The 14,630-nt window shown below is 44.6% G+C and overlaps 1 protein-coding gene across 1 annotated transcript in view; it reads left to right on the top strand.

Annotated features, from left to right (window-relative positions):
* Positions 1–11,171, top strand: part of LOC311103004 (forkhead box protein N3-like) — a gene marked incomplete at both ends in the record, with an annotated part of 86,839 nt that extends 75,668 nt beyond the window's left edge. The window contains 2 exons of the mRNA XM_084144499.1: positions 10,991–11,058; positions 11,152–11,171. Of these exons, the coding sequence (XP_084000625.1) occupies positions 10,991–11,058; positions 11,152–11,171 (88 nt within the window). The remainder of the gene's footprint in view (positions 1–10,990; positions 11,059–11,151) is intronic.
* Positions 11,172–14,630: the final 3,459 nt, after the last annotated feature.

Genomic DNA, 14,630 nt, shown 5'->3' with positions numbered 1-14,630 from the left:
CGCTAGCTCCACTCTGCTCTGCTCCACGGCATTAAACCACTCTCCCTCTCTCCTAATCCCAGACATAGTACTCACTAGCTCCACTCTGCTCTGCGGCATTAAACCACTCTCCCTCTCTCCTAATCCCAGACATAGTACTCACTAGCTCCACTCTGCTCTGCGGCATTAAACCACTCTCCCTCTCTCCTAATCCCAGACATAGTACTCACTAGCTCCACTCTGCTCTGCGGCATTAAACCACTCTCCCTCTCTCCTAATCCCAGACTAGTATCGCTAGCTCCACTCTGCTCTGCTAGGCATTAAACCACTCTCCCTCTCTCCTAATCCCAGACATGAGTACTCACTAGCTCCACTCTGCTCTGCTGGCATTAAACCACTCTCCCTCTCTCCTAATCCCAGACATAGTACTCACTAGCTCCACTCTGCTCTGCGGCATTAAACCACTCTCCCTCTCTCCTAATCCCAGACATAGTACTCACTAGCTCCACTCTGCTCTGCGGCATTAAACCACTCTCCCTCTCTCCTAATCCCAGACATAGTACTCACTAGCTCCACTCTGCTCTGCTCTACGGCATTAAACCACTCTCCCTCTCTCCTAATCCCAGACATAGTACTCACTAGCTCCACTCTGCTCTGCTCCTCGGCATTAAACCACTCTCCCTCTCTCCTAATCCCAGACATAGTACTCACTAGCTCCACTCTGCTCTGCTCTACGGCATTAAACCACTCTCCCTCTCTCCTAATCCCAGACATAGTACTCACTAGCTCCACTCTGCTCTGCTCTACGGCATTAAACCACTCTCCCTCTCTCCTAATCCCAGACATAGTACTCACTAGCTCCACTCTGCTCTGCTCTACGGCATTAAACCACTCTCCCTCTCTCCTAATCCCAGACATAGTACTCACTAGCTCCACTCTGCTCTGCTCCACGGCATTAAACCACTCTCCCTCTCTCCTAATCCCAGACATAGTACTCACTAGCTCCACTCTGCTCTGCTCCTCGGCATTAAACCACTCTCCCTCTCTCCTAATCCCAGACATAGTACTCACTAGCTCCACTCTGCTCTGCTCTACGGCATTAAACCACTCTCCCTCTCTCCTAATCCCAGACATAGTACTCACTAGCTCCACTCTGCTCTGCTCTACGGCATTAAACCACTCTCCCTCTCTCCTAATCCCAGACATAGTACTCACTAGCTCCACTCTGCTCTGCTCTACGGCATTAAACCACTCTCCCTCTCTCCTAATCCCAGACATAGTACTCACTAGCTCCACTCTGCTCTGCTCCACGGCATTAAACCACTCTCCCTCTCTCCTAATCCCAGACATAGTACTCACTAGCTCCACTCTGCTCTGCTCCACGGCATTAAACCACTCTCCCTCTCTCCTAATCCCAGACATAGTACTCACTAGCTCCACTTTGCTCTGCTCCTCGGCATTAAACCACTCTCCCTCTCTCCTAATCCCATACATAGTACTCACTAGCTCCACTCTGCTCTGCTCTACGGCATTAAACCACTCTCCCTCTCTCCTAATCCCAGACATAGTACTCACTAGCTCCACTCTGCTCTGCTCTACGGCATTAAACCACTCTCCCTCTCTCCTAATCCCAGACATAGTACTCACTAGCTCCACTCTGCTCTGCTCCACGGCATTAAACCACTCTCCCTCTCTCCTAATCCCAGACATAGTACTCACTAGCTCCACTCTGCTCTGCTCCTCGGCATTAAACCACTCTCCCTCTCTCCTAATCCCAGACATAGTACTCACTAGCTCCACTCTGCTCTGCTCTACGGCATTAAACCACTCTCCCTCTCTCCTAATCCCAGACATAGTACTCACTAGCTCCACTCTGCTCTGCGGCATTAAACCACTCTCCCTCTCTCCTAATCCCAGACATAGTACTCACTAGCTCCACTCTGCTCCTCGGCATTAAACCACTCTCCCTCTCTCCTAATCCCAGACATAGTACTCACTAGCTCCACTCTGCTCCTCGGCATTAAACCACTCTCCCTCTCTCCTAATCCCAGACATAGTACTCACTAGCTCCACTCTGCTCTGCACTACGGCATTAAACCACTCTCCCTCTCTCCTAATCCCAGACATAGTACTCACTAGCTCCACTCTGCTCTACGGCATTAAACCACTCTCCCTCTCTCCTAATCCCAGACATAGTACTCACTAGCTCCACTCTGCTCTGCGGCATTAAACCACTCTCCCTCTCTCCTAATCCCAGACATAGTACTCACTAGCTCCACTCTGCTCTGCGGCATTAAACCACTCTCCCTCTCTCCTAATCCCAGACATAGTACTCACTAGCTCCACTCTGCTCTGCTCTGCGGCATTAAACCACTCTCCCTCTCTCCTAATCCCAGACATAGTACTCACTAGCTCCACTCTGCTCTGCTCCACGGCATTAAACCACTCTCCCTCTCTCCTAATCCCAGACATAGTACTCACTAGCTCCACTCTGCTCTGCTCCTCGGCATTAAACCACTCTCCCTCTCTCCTAATCCCAGACATAGTACTCACTAGCTCCACTCTGCTCTGCTCCTCGGCATTAAACCACTCTCCCTCTCTCCTAATCCCAGACATAGTACTCACTAGCTCCACTCTGCTCTACGGCATTAAACCCCTCTCCCTCTCTCCTAATCCCAGACATAGTACTCACTAGCTCCACTCTGCTCTGCTCTGCGGCATTAAACCACTCTCCCTCTCTCCTAATCCCAGACATAGTACTCACTAGCTCCACTCTGCTCTGTGGCATTAAACCACTCTCCCTCTCTCCTAATCCCAGACATAGTACTCACTAGCTCCACTCTGCTCTGTGGCATTAAACCACTCTCCCTCTCTCCTAATCCCAGACATAGTACTTACTGACACACACAACAACTAGTGATGTGCAGTTCGGGAACGATTTGTTATTCAACTCTTTCTACAGACTCGAGAGTCATGATTCGTTTTTCTGAGTGACTAGTTAATTTGAGCAGGGTTAATACACGCTCCTCCGGCTCCAGAGACGTGCTCCGACCACCAACTGTCTGTCATTTGCGCACAGGAAAATAGATAATGAGCATAGAGAAGAAAAATACATGTTCAGAACTGATAATTTATCGCTTGGTGCAAGAATGACTGCAATTCATTGATTGTTGAACATTATGATGGACACAGCTTTGTAGAACCAAAACATACACAGCCTCTGCTCAACAAACTCGAACTCGAGAACAAATCGTTTGGGGGGGCTGCAGTTCGCGAACGACTGTGCTTATCACCCTCACAGCAGTCAAGCAATGCATTCCGCCAAGAGTCGTTCACAATCTAGTCTGGTAGCGACCACAACTACACCTTGTTACAAATGTATCAATAAATAATCTTATTTGTATGCCTAGCAATCAACAAATGTACATTTACATTTACATTTACGTCATTTAGCAGACGCTCTTATCCAGAGCGACTTACAAATTGGGTACATTGTTTAAAGACATGTTTACAAGTCTCATTCAAACAAATGACAGCTCCAAACAACATGTGAACAAGAGGCTCGTAGAATCATGACTCTTTCAAGTTTTCAGTTCATCGTTCGCCGGTAGGGGATCCTGCATGCTCTGGGCATTACTGACTCAAATGAACGAAATGAGTCGATTGATTTGTTCTTTTGACTGAATGACTCGAAAAGATCAGAGTCAGTAAAAAGAGCTGAACTTCCCATCACTACCAACAACACGATCAGAGTCAGTAAAAAGAGCTGAACTTCCCATCACTACCAACAACACACTCAGAGTCAGTAAAAAGAGCTGAACTTCCCATCACTACCAACAACACACTCAGAGTCAGTAAAAAGAGCTGAACTTCCCATCACTACCAACAACACACTCAGAGTGTCAATGCCAGTTTGACTTCTGTTAAATAGTGTGTCTGAAGACTTAGGGCTGGATCCTGAGATGCACAAACACACACGCACACGCACACGCACGCACACACACACACACACACACGCACACGCACATACACACACACACACACACACACACACACACACACACACACTTCCACGTCTTAGACGGGCTTCAAAGGCTACTGAACAGAAAACAGGTATAGGGTCACTTCCGTCAAAACACTTAACAGCTGTTTCCATGTTAGCGTGAAGCTTCTGGTTCAAGACTGTCTCATGTCACTTTATCCCTTTAAACCCAGCTCTGTGTTGTTGTAAAGTCAATACTTTGTAGAGCCACCTTTTGCAGCATTTAAAGCTGAAAGTCTCTTGGGGTATGTCTCTATAAGCTTGGCACATCTAGCCACTGGGATTTTTGCCCATTCTTCAAGGCACAACTGCTCCAGCTCCTTCAAGTTGGATGGGTTCCGCTGGTGTACAGCAATCTTTAAGTCATACCACAGATTCTCAATTGGATTGAGGTCTGGGCTTTGAATAGGCCATTCCAAGACATTTAAATGTTTCCCCTTAAACCATTCAAATGTTGCTTTAGCAGTATTTCTTAGGGTCATTGTCCTTTAGGAGTTGAGAAATAAATAAAGTAGGAATGGAAAGCTGGGATTCCCCTCTTTTTAACAAAGTCCATTAAAACTGCTGTTTTCCCCGTGATTGTGCATTCACTGCTTGTCAAAATGCAGGTTTCCGTTATTATGGTGCTCGTAACTTGAATGCGCCTCGAGAGGAATATTTATTTCGAATAGAACACACAAGAAGCCAACAAGGTAAATAGATAAACTATTCTACTCTGGGGTTGTCCAATTTATTATTCATTACCCGTTTTTGTTTGTTGAGGAAAAGTACGTGTGGATTGTTCTAGTATCTTCAAAGTGCGCCTCGACAGAATTTTTTATTCTTGTTTCACTTTTTTTTTTGCCGTGGCGGCAAGGATTTTGCCGTGGCGCAGCACCATAGTTAAATGACTGCAGCGGAAACACTGATCTGGGACTATAAATACTGGACTGACTCCTGGTGAACTAACCTAACGACACAGCCTAACCAGGGCTATTCTATCACTCCACCTACTGTACTGTACACTAGGGCTCAATAGATATTTACTGGACTGACTCCTGGTGAACTAACCTAACGACACAGCCTAACCAAGGCTATTCTATCACTCCACCTACTGTACTGTACACTAGGGCTCAATAGATATTTACTGGACTGACTCCTGGTGAACTAACCTAACGACACAGCCTAACCAGGGCTATTCTATCACTCCACCTACTGTACTGCACACTAGGCTCAATAGATCTTTACTGGACTGACTCCTGGTGAACTAACCTAACGACACAGCCTAACCAGGGCTATTCTATCACTCCACCTACTGTACTGCACACTAGGCTCAATAGATATTTACTGGACTGACTCCTGGTGAACTAACCTAACGACACAGCCTAACCAGGGCTATTCTATCACTCCACCTACTGTACTGCACACTAGGCTCAATAGATCTTTACTGGACTGACTCCTGGTGAACTAACCTAACGACACAGCCTAACCAAGGCTTTTGTATCACTCCACCTGCTGTACTGTACACTAGGCTCAATAGATATTTACTGGACTGACTCCTGGTGAACTAACCTAACGACACAGCCTAACCAGGGCTATTCTATCACTCCACCTACTGTACTGTACACTAGGGCTCAATAGATCTTTTCGGACTTATCTAACTCATAACAATTATTTCAGTCTCAAAGAAAGTGACATATTTTTGGCGCTCATTCTGTAGTCATTGTGGAACAATGGTTTAGTCAGCGCAAACTGCATGTCACACGCTCAAGCGCACACACACACACACTCACATGCACGCACACACACACACACACTTCGCCCAGCCAACAGAGCCCTCTCTATTTCAAGCGCAGGGGAAAGTAGGGTGCTGTGACTGTGAGAGACTCAGCTTTTTAGGAAAACAAAGGCGCTTTTTAAACTTTTAAACTTTAAACTATGTTACTGTATAATGTAGGCTTATAATACACTATGTTACTGTATAATGTAGGCTTATAATACACTATGTTACTGTATAATGTAGGCTTATAATACACTATGTTACTGTATAATGCAGGCTTATACTACATTATGTTACTGTATAATGTAGGCTTATAATACACTATGTTACTGTATAATGCAGGCTTATACTACATTATGTTACTGTATAATGTAGGCTTATAATACACTATGTTACTGTATAATGTAGGCTTATAATATATTATGTTACTGTATAATGTAGGCTTATAATACACTATGTTACTGTATAATGTAGGCTTATAATACACTATGTTACTGTATAATGTAGGCTTATAATACACTATGTTACTGTATAATGTAGGCTTATAATACACTATGTTACTGTATAATGTAGGCTTATAATACACTATGTTACTGTATAATGTAGGCTTATAATACACTATGTTACTGTATAATGTAGGCTTATAATACACTATGTTACTGTATAATGTAGGCTTATAATACACTATGTTACTGTATAATGTAGGCTTATAATACACTATGTTACTGTATAATGTAGGCTTATAATACACTATGTTACTGTGTAATGTAGGCATCTCCAATCCAAAGTGAAATCTAGAATCGGCTTCCTATTTCGCAATAAATCCTCCTTCACTCATGCTGCCAAACATGCCCTCGTAAAACGGACTATCCTACCGATCCTTGACTTCGCCGATGTCATTTACAAATTAGCTACCAACACTCTACTCAGCAAATTGGATGTAGTCTATCACAGTGCCATCCGTTTTGTCACCAAAGCCCCATATACTACCCACCACTGTGACCTGTACGCTCTTGTTGGCTGGTCCTCACTACATATTCGTCGCCAAACCCACTGGCTCCAGGCCATCTATAAATCACTGCTAGGCAAATCTCCGCCTTATCTTAGCTCATTGGTCACCATAGCAACACCCACCCGTAGTATGCGCTCCAGCAGGTATATCTCACTGGTCATCCCCAAAGCCAACACCTCCTTTGGCCGCCATTCCTTCCAGTTCTCTGCTGCCAATGACTGGAACGAACTGCAAAAATCTCTGAAGCTGGAGACTCTTATCTACCTTACTAAATTTAAGCATCAGTTGTCAGAGCACCTTACCGATCACTGCACCTGTACACAGCCCTTTTGAAATTAGCCCACTCAACTACCTCATCCCCATATTGTTATTTATTTTGCTAATTTGCACCCCAGTATCTCTATTTGCACATCATCTCTTGCATCTATCATTCCAGTGTTAATACTAATTGTAATTATTTTGCACTATGGCCTATTTATTGCCTTACCTCCATAACTTACTACATTTGCACACACTGTATATATATTTTCTGTGGTATTTTTGACTTTATGTTTTGTTTTACCCCATATGTAACTCTGTGTTGTTGTTTTTATCGCACTGCTTTGCTTTATCTTGGCCAGGTCGCAGTTGTAAATGAGAACTTGTTCTCAACTGGCTTACCTGGTTAAATAAAGGTTAAATAAAATTAAAAAATATAAAACAAAAATAATAATACACTATGCACATACATTACAGCCCTAAAGATGTCAGCTTCATGACAAATTGCACTTTTCTGCTTTCCCTACAACTGCCTGCCTTCACAACTAGTGATTTCATGTATAGAGAATTTATTTCATATTTATTTCATAGATGGAGCATAAAGAGTTGGTTTTATACCAGTCAAAACGAGCTTGGAATATCTCAATGAATTACTTAGTGAGCTCTCATCTCTTTAAATGGTAAAAATGATATCACATTCAAGAGGAGAAAGTTGGCTGGCGTTCGCCCGGCTATTGATTTGACTGTGATCCATAGTGGTGTTTTGAAGCTGGATGTCTCCAAACAAAGACATGAATACCAACACAGGAAAAAGGAAGTTGACGATGTTGTTTCGGTTGCCAGGCGACTGATATGCTAATGAGGCTGTTAGGCATAAGGCTCCTGGTGAGAGAGACTGAAATATGATTTAATCATCCGTCAACAAATATGTGTGTATGTGTGTTTGTGTGTGTGTGTTCGTGGTGTGGCCTGTGTGTTTGTATGCGTGTGTGTTTGTGACTGTGTGTCTGTGTGTGCCTGTTTGGCTCAGTGAGTGCGTGCTTGCTTATATGTGTATGTGTGTGTGTGTCAGCGTTCCGACAGTGCTAATTGAAAGTCTCCGTATGAAGAGCAGATATGGTGATGGCCCTCTCCTCTCCTCTCCTCTCCTCTCCTCTCCTCTCCTCTCCTCAACAAAATTATCCCAAATTGTCAGGTCAGACCAAGTGATGGAGGAGCAGGTCGCTCTGTGCTTGATTAAGGTTCCTGTTGAACACGTCGTTTCTCTCCTCCTTCGCTCTCCGTCGTTTAAATGAGATGGGGGCATCTCTTTCTCAGGCAAAATGAGACGTGTTGATTTCAATGGCAACTCATCAAGTGCGTGTCTAAGCTGGTGATGCACACACACATAAAGACACACACACACTCACACACACACACACACACACACACACACACACAGTTTTTGGGCTATACTGTCTATGCAGACAGCCATGCTGCAAGCCATTTCCTTTCCTGCTCCACTGTTTGTTCTACAGCTCAATTAGTTAATATGGAGTAAGCAGATTAACATGAAGCGTGGCAGGAGACAGACTAGCTGTGTCACTGCTATCTGCTGTGTGTGTGGGAGTGTGTGTGTGTGTGCGTGTGCCTTTGTGTGTTTGAGAGTGTGGGAGTCTGGAGTGTATGCCTGTGTGTGTGTGTGTTTGTGTGTGTGTGTGTGTGTGTGTGTGTGTGTCCCTATCTGTGTGAGAAGATGGAGGGCAACTGTGTGGTTAAAATGTCCTCGGGCCGTGGGGTGAGACAGGGATGCAGCTTGAGCCCCACCCACTTCAACATAAATTATATATCAACAAATTGGCGAGGGCACTAGAACAGTCTGCAGCACCCGGTCTCACGCTACTAGAATCTGAAGTCAAATGTCTACTGTTTACTGATGATCTGGTGCTTCTGTCCCCAACCAAGGAGGGCCTACAGCAGCACCTAGATCTCCAGCACAGATTCTCTCAGACCTGGGCCCTGACAGTAAATGTCATTAAGACAAAGATAATTGTGTTCCAAAAAAGGTTCAGTTGCCAGGACCACAAATACAAATTCCATCTAGACACCATTGCCCTAGAGCACACAAAAAACTATACATACCTTGGCCTAAACATCAGCGCCACAGGTAGCTTCCACAAAGCTGTGAACGATCTGAGAGACAAGGCAAGAAGGGTCTTCTATGCCATCAAAAGGAACATAAAATTTGACATACCAATTAGGATCTGGCTAAAAATACTTGAATCAGTTATAGAACCCATTACCCTCCATGGTTGTGAGTTCTGGGGTCCACTCACCAACCAATAATTCACAAAATGGGACAAACACAAAATTTAGACTCTGCATGCAGAATTCTACAAAAACATCCTCCATGTACAACGTAAAACACCAAATAATGCATGCAGAGCAGAATTAGGACGATTATCGATAATGTTCAAAATCTAGAAAATAGCATTTAATTTCTACAACCACCTAAAAGGAAGTTATTCTCAAACCTTCCATAACAAAGCCCTAACCTACAGAGAGATGAACCTGGAGAAGAGTCCCCTCATTCAGCTGGTACTGGGACTCACAAACACAATCTGACCCCACAGAGTCCCAGGACAGGAAAACAATTAGACCCAACCAAAACATGAGAAAACAAAAATAGAATTACTTAACACATTGGAAAGAATCAACAAAAAAAAAACAGAGCAAACTGGATTGTTATTTGGCCCTAAACAGAGAGTACACAGTGGAAGAATACCTCACCACTGTGACTGACCCAAACTTAAGAAAAGCTTTGACTTTGTACAGACTCAGTGAGCATAGCCTTGCTATTGAGAAAGGCCGCCGTAGGTAGACCTGGCTCTCAAGAGAAGACAGGCTATGTGCACACTGCCCACAAAATGAGGTGGAAACTGAGCTGCACTTCCTAACCTCCTGCCAAATGTATGACCATATTAGAGACACATATTTCCCTCAGATTACACAGATCCACAAAGAATTTGAAAACAAATCCAATGTTGATAAACTACCTTATCTATTGGGTGAAATACCACAGTGTGCCATCACAGCAGCAAGATTTGTGACCTGTTGCCACAAGAAAAGGGCAACCAGTAGAGCACAAACACCGTTGTAAATAATTTACAACCTATATTTATTTATTTCCCCCTTCGTTCTTCAACTATTTGCACATTGTTACAACATTGCAAATAATATAACATTTGAAATGTTTATATTCTTTAAACATTTTGTGAGTGTAATGTTTACTGTTAATTCTTTTATTGTTTATTTCACTTTTGTTTATTATCTATTTCACTTGCTTTGGTAATGTTAACATATGTTTCCCATGCCAATAAAGCCACTTAAATTGAATTGAGAGAGAGAGAGAGAGAGAGCGAGAGAGAGAGAGAGAGAGAGAGACAGAGAGAGAGCGAGAGAGAGAGAGAGAGAGAAACAAGCATTAAGGGAGAGGGAGATAAAGAGAGACATTCGAATGAGATAGAGAGATGGAGAGAGAGGTTACAAAGCGAGAGACAGAGAGAGAGGGATACTATAGGAAAAGTGATAGAGGGAGTAGAACAGAGAGCTGAGTCCTGATTCTCCCACTGTGGAGATAAAGGTATTAGGAGACTGATAACCCACACACCCTCTCAGAGCAAAGTGGTGTCTGTGCGAGTTCGTGTGTGCGTGTTTCGATGACTGCTCATGTGGTTAGAAGACCACGTTCCCCAGTGTAATTGACCTGTTGAAACCCCCTTGCTATGTGTTGTATCTAGATTGGAGAAATGCTTCTACAGGGCTGTCATTTGATGGAGGTAGCAGCTATAACTAGTCATTATTGGTCACTCCTTGGGATAGGTTATAACTTGTTTGAAGTTAAATCTGAGGGTCATGTTTTACTCATGCCTTCTGTCTTTTTCTCTCTCTTTTTCTGCAGCATGTCCAGTCCTTCGATATGGCCAGGGAGTCCCTTCTTCAGAAAAAATGGAGGAGTCCTCTTACAAGGTACCGTCACACAGACTTTAATATTATACCTTTTCTCACTCCCTCTCTCTTCAGTGTCCCCTCCTCACCCCTCCTCACCCCTCACCCCCTTAGTGCACACCGGAGTGGACTGAAACCTCCCTCCAGGTACCTGGATATATGAAAATAGCTTTAACTCACTCTGTATAGCTCTAGTATTGGTTCTGCTGCAATAAAACAGAATGTCTCTTAGTCTCCAGGCAGATGCCTCTTTGTGTCCTCCCTTCTCTCTCTTTCTTTCATTCAGACATTTAATTTTTTTTGTTTTGGGGGGAGGGGGGGGGGGGGGGGGGTTATAGAGGGATTTCTGGTAACATCCCTTCAGCTCAGCTGCTTCTTCCCTCTCTTTCTTGTCTTTCTTTCGTGCTCTACTGTAATCCTATGGAATGGATCTTCCTCTTCTCTCCTCCCTCTCTTCCTGTGGCTCTGGGTATTGAGAAGGGGTTTGGTGTAGAAGTCGCCATTGTTCCTTTGCCACTTGACCAGTGGACCAGTATTCCAAGCTCCCGCTACACTGCTACTGCACATGGCAATGCACAGAGAACAGACCTTAATATGGCTATTGTGAAGCCACAGAAAAACAGAGAGGGAGGGAAGGAGGGGAAAACAGAGAGGGAGGGAAGGAGGGAAAAACAGAGAGGGAGGGAAGGAGGGAAAAACAGAGAGGGAGGGAAGGAGGGAAAAACAGAGATGGAGGGAAGGAGGGAAAAACAGAGATGGAGGGAAGGAGGGAAAAACAGAGAGGGAGGGAAGGAGGGAAAACAGAGAGGGAGGGAAGGAGGGAAAAACAGAGATGGAGGGAAGGAGGGAAAAACAGAGATGGAGGGAAGGAGGGGAAAACAGAGATGGAGGGAAGGAGGGAAAAACAGAGATGGAGGGAAGGAGGGAAAAACAGAGAGGGAGGGAAGGAGGGAAAAACAGAGATGGCGGGAAGGAGGGAAAAACAGAGATGGAGGGAAGGAGGGAAAAACAGAGAGGGAGGGAAGGAGGGAAAACAGAGAGGGAGGGAAGGAGGGAAAAACAGAGATGGAGGGAAGGAGGGAAAAACAGAGAGGGAGGGAAGGAGGGGAAAAACAGAGAGGGAAAAGTGGACAAAATCAGGGAGAGAAGAGTTTTGAAAGAGGGTGTCACGTTCGTTCATAGACGGGTCAGACCAAGGCGCAGCGTGATATGCATACATGTTTATTATAAACTTAATAAACAACGACAAAACAATAAACAAAACGAAACGTGACGTCCAAAGGTAACACACAACAAACCTCACACGGAACAAGATCCCACAACTTAACGAGTGCCAATAGGCTGCCTAAGTATGATCCCCAATCAGAGACAACGAGCGACAGCTGCCTCTGATTGTGAACCACACCGGCCAACATAGAAATACACATACTAGAATGTAAACATAGATATACACCACATAGAAAATCACACCCTGACTCAACAAATAAGAGTCCCCAGAGTCAGGGCGTGACAGAGGGAAACATTGTTTTATCCTAAAGAGGATTAATACATCTCTTTCCAGGAGTGTTGAGGAAACTGAAACGAAAAAGGGATTAAAAGAAAAGGGTATTTTATTGAAGTGTTCCACTGAGGGTGTGGCTGTGGTACTGTGCTATAGAATATCAGAAGGATGGACACATCTGAAATGGCACCCTATTTTCTATCATATATGGCTCTGGCCAAAAGTAGGACACTACATAGGAAACAGGGCACCATTTTGGACGAAGACCATTGTCTTGGTGTTGAGCTCCTTATTGTCAGTTAACTGGACTAAATCCCCCAGTCAGTTAACTGGACTCAATCCACCAGTCAGTTAACTGGACTCAATCCCCCAGTCAGTTAACTGGACTCAATCCCCCAGTCAGTTAACTGGACTCAATCCCTCAGTCAGTTAACTGGACTCAATCCCCCAGTCAGTTAACTGGACTCAATCCACCAGTCAGTTAACTGGTCTCAATCCCCCAGTCAGTTAACTGGACTCAACCCTCAGTCAGTTAACTGGACTCAATCCCCCAGTCAGTTAACTGGACTCAATCCCTCAGTCAGTTAACTGGACACAATCCCCCAGTCAGTTAACTGGACTCAATCCACCAGTAAGTTAACTGGACTCAATCCCACAGTCAGTTAACTGGACTCAATCCTTCAGTCAGTTAACTGGACTCAATCCCTCAGTCAGTTAACTGGACACAATCCCCCAGTCAGTTAACTGGACTCAATCCACCAGTAAGTTAACTGGACCCAAATCCCCCAGTCAGTTAACTGGACTCAATCCCTCAGTCAGTTAACTGGACACAATCCCCCAGTCAGTTAACTGGACTCAATCCACCAGTAAGTTAACTGGACCCAAATCCCCCAGTCAGTTAACTGGACTCAATCCTTCAGTCAGTTAACTGGACACAATCCCCCAGTCAGTTAACTGGACTCAATCCACCAGTAAGTTAACTGGACCCAAATCCCCCAGTCAGTTAACTGGACTCAACCCCCCAGTCAGTTAACTGGACTCAACCCCCCAGTCAGGTAACTGGCCTCAATCCCCCAGTCAGTTAACTGGAATCAATCCCCCAGTCAGTTAACTGGACTCAATTCCCCAGTCAGTTAACTGGCCTCAATCCCCCAGTCAGTTAACTGGACTCAATCCCTCAGTCAGTTAATTGGAATCAATCCCCCAGTCAGTTAACTGGACTCAATCCCCCAGTCAGTTAACTGGAATCAAACCTTCAGTCAGTTAACTGGACACAATCCCCCAGTCAGTTAACTGGACTCAACCCCCCAGTCAGGTAACTGGACTCAATCCCCCAGTCAGTTAACTGGCCTCAATTCTTCAGTCAGTTAACTGGACTCAATCCCCCAGTCAGTTAACTGGACTCAATCCTTCAGTCATTTAACTGGACTCAATCCTTCAGTCAGTTAACTGGACTCAATCCCCCAGTCAGTTAACTGGAATCAAATCCCCCAGTCAGTTAACTGGACTCAACCCCCCAGTCAGTTAACTGGGCTCATCCCTCAGTCAGTAAGTGGGCTCAATCCACCAGTCAGTTAACTGGACTCAAAATCCCCAGTCAGTTAACTGGGGTCAATCCCTCAGTCTGTAACTGGGCTCAATCCATCAGTCAGTAAATGGGCTCAATCCACCAGTCAGTTAACTGGACTCAATCCACCAGTCAGTTAACTGGGCTCAATCCATCAGTCAGTAAATGGGCTCAATCCATCAGTCAGTTAACTGGACTCAATCCCCCAATCAGTTAACTGGACTCAATCATGGAGCTTCACCTTCTGGAAGTTGCCATGGTAAATGTTAGCGCTGGCCACCAGAAGTATTGTTGCTATGGTTGCGAAATGTCGGTAGACATCTTTTCCCCAAGCTTTTATGTCATGGAGGAGAGGGCAATGAGAGTTTGAGATAAAATTATTAATCTTCTAGATTATACCATTATACTTGGAGAGAAGTATTAATTATAATCCTCTCTCTCTCTCTCTCTCTCTCCCTCTCCCTCTCCCTCTCCCTCTCCCTCTCCCTCTCTCTCTCTCTCTCTCTCTCTCTCTCTCTCTCTCTC

This window comes from Coregonus lavaretus, assembly GCF_964263955.1.
Source record: "Coregonus lavaretus genome assembly, chromosome: 27".
In the NCBI taxonomy this organism is placed as follows: domain Eukaryota; kingdom Metazoa; phylum Chordata; class Actinopteri; order Salmoniformes; family Salmonidae; genus Coregonus; species Coregonus lavaretus.
The sequence above is the reverse complement of the archived record's forward strand: the minus strand, read 5'-3'. Positions and strand labels throughout refer to the sequence as shown.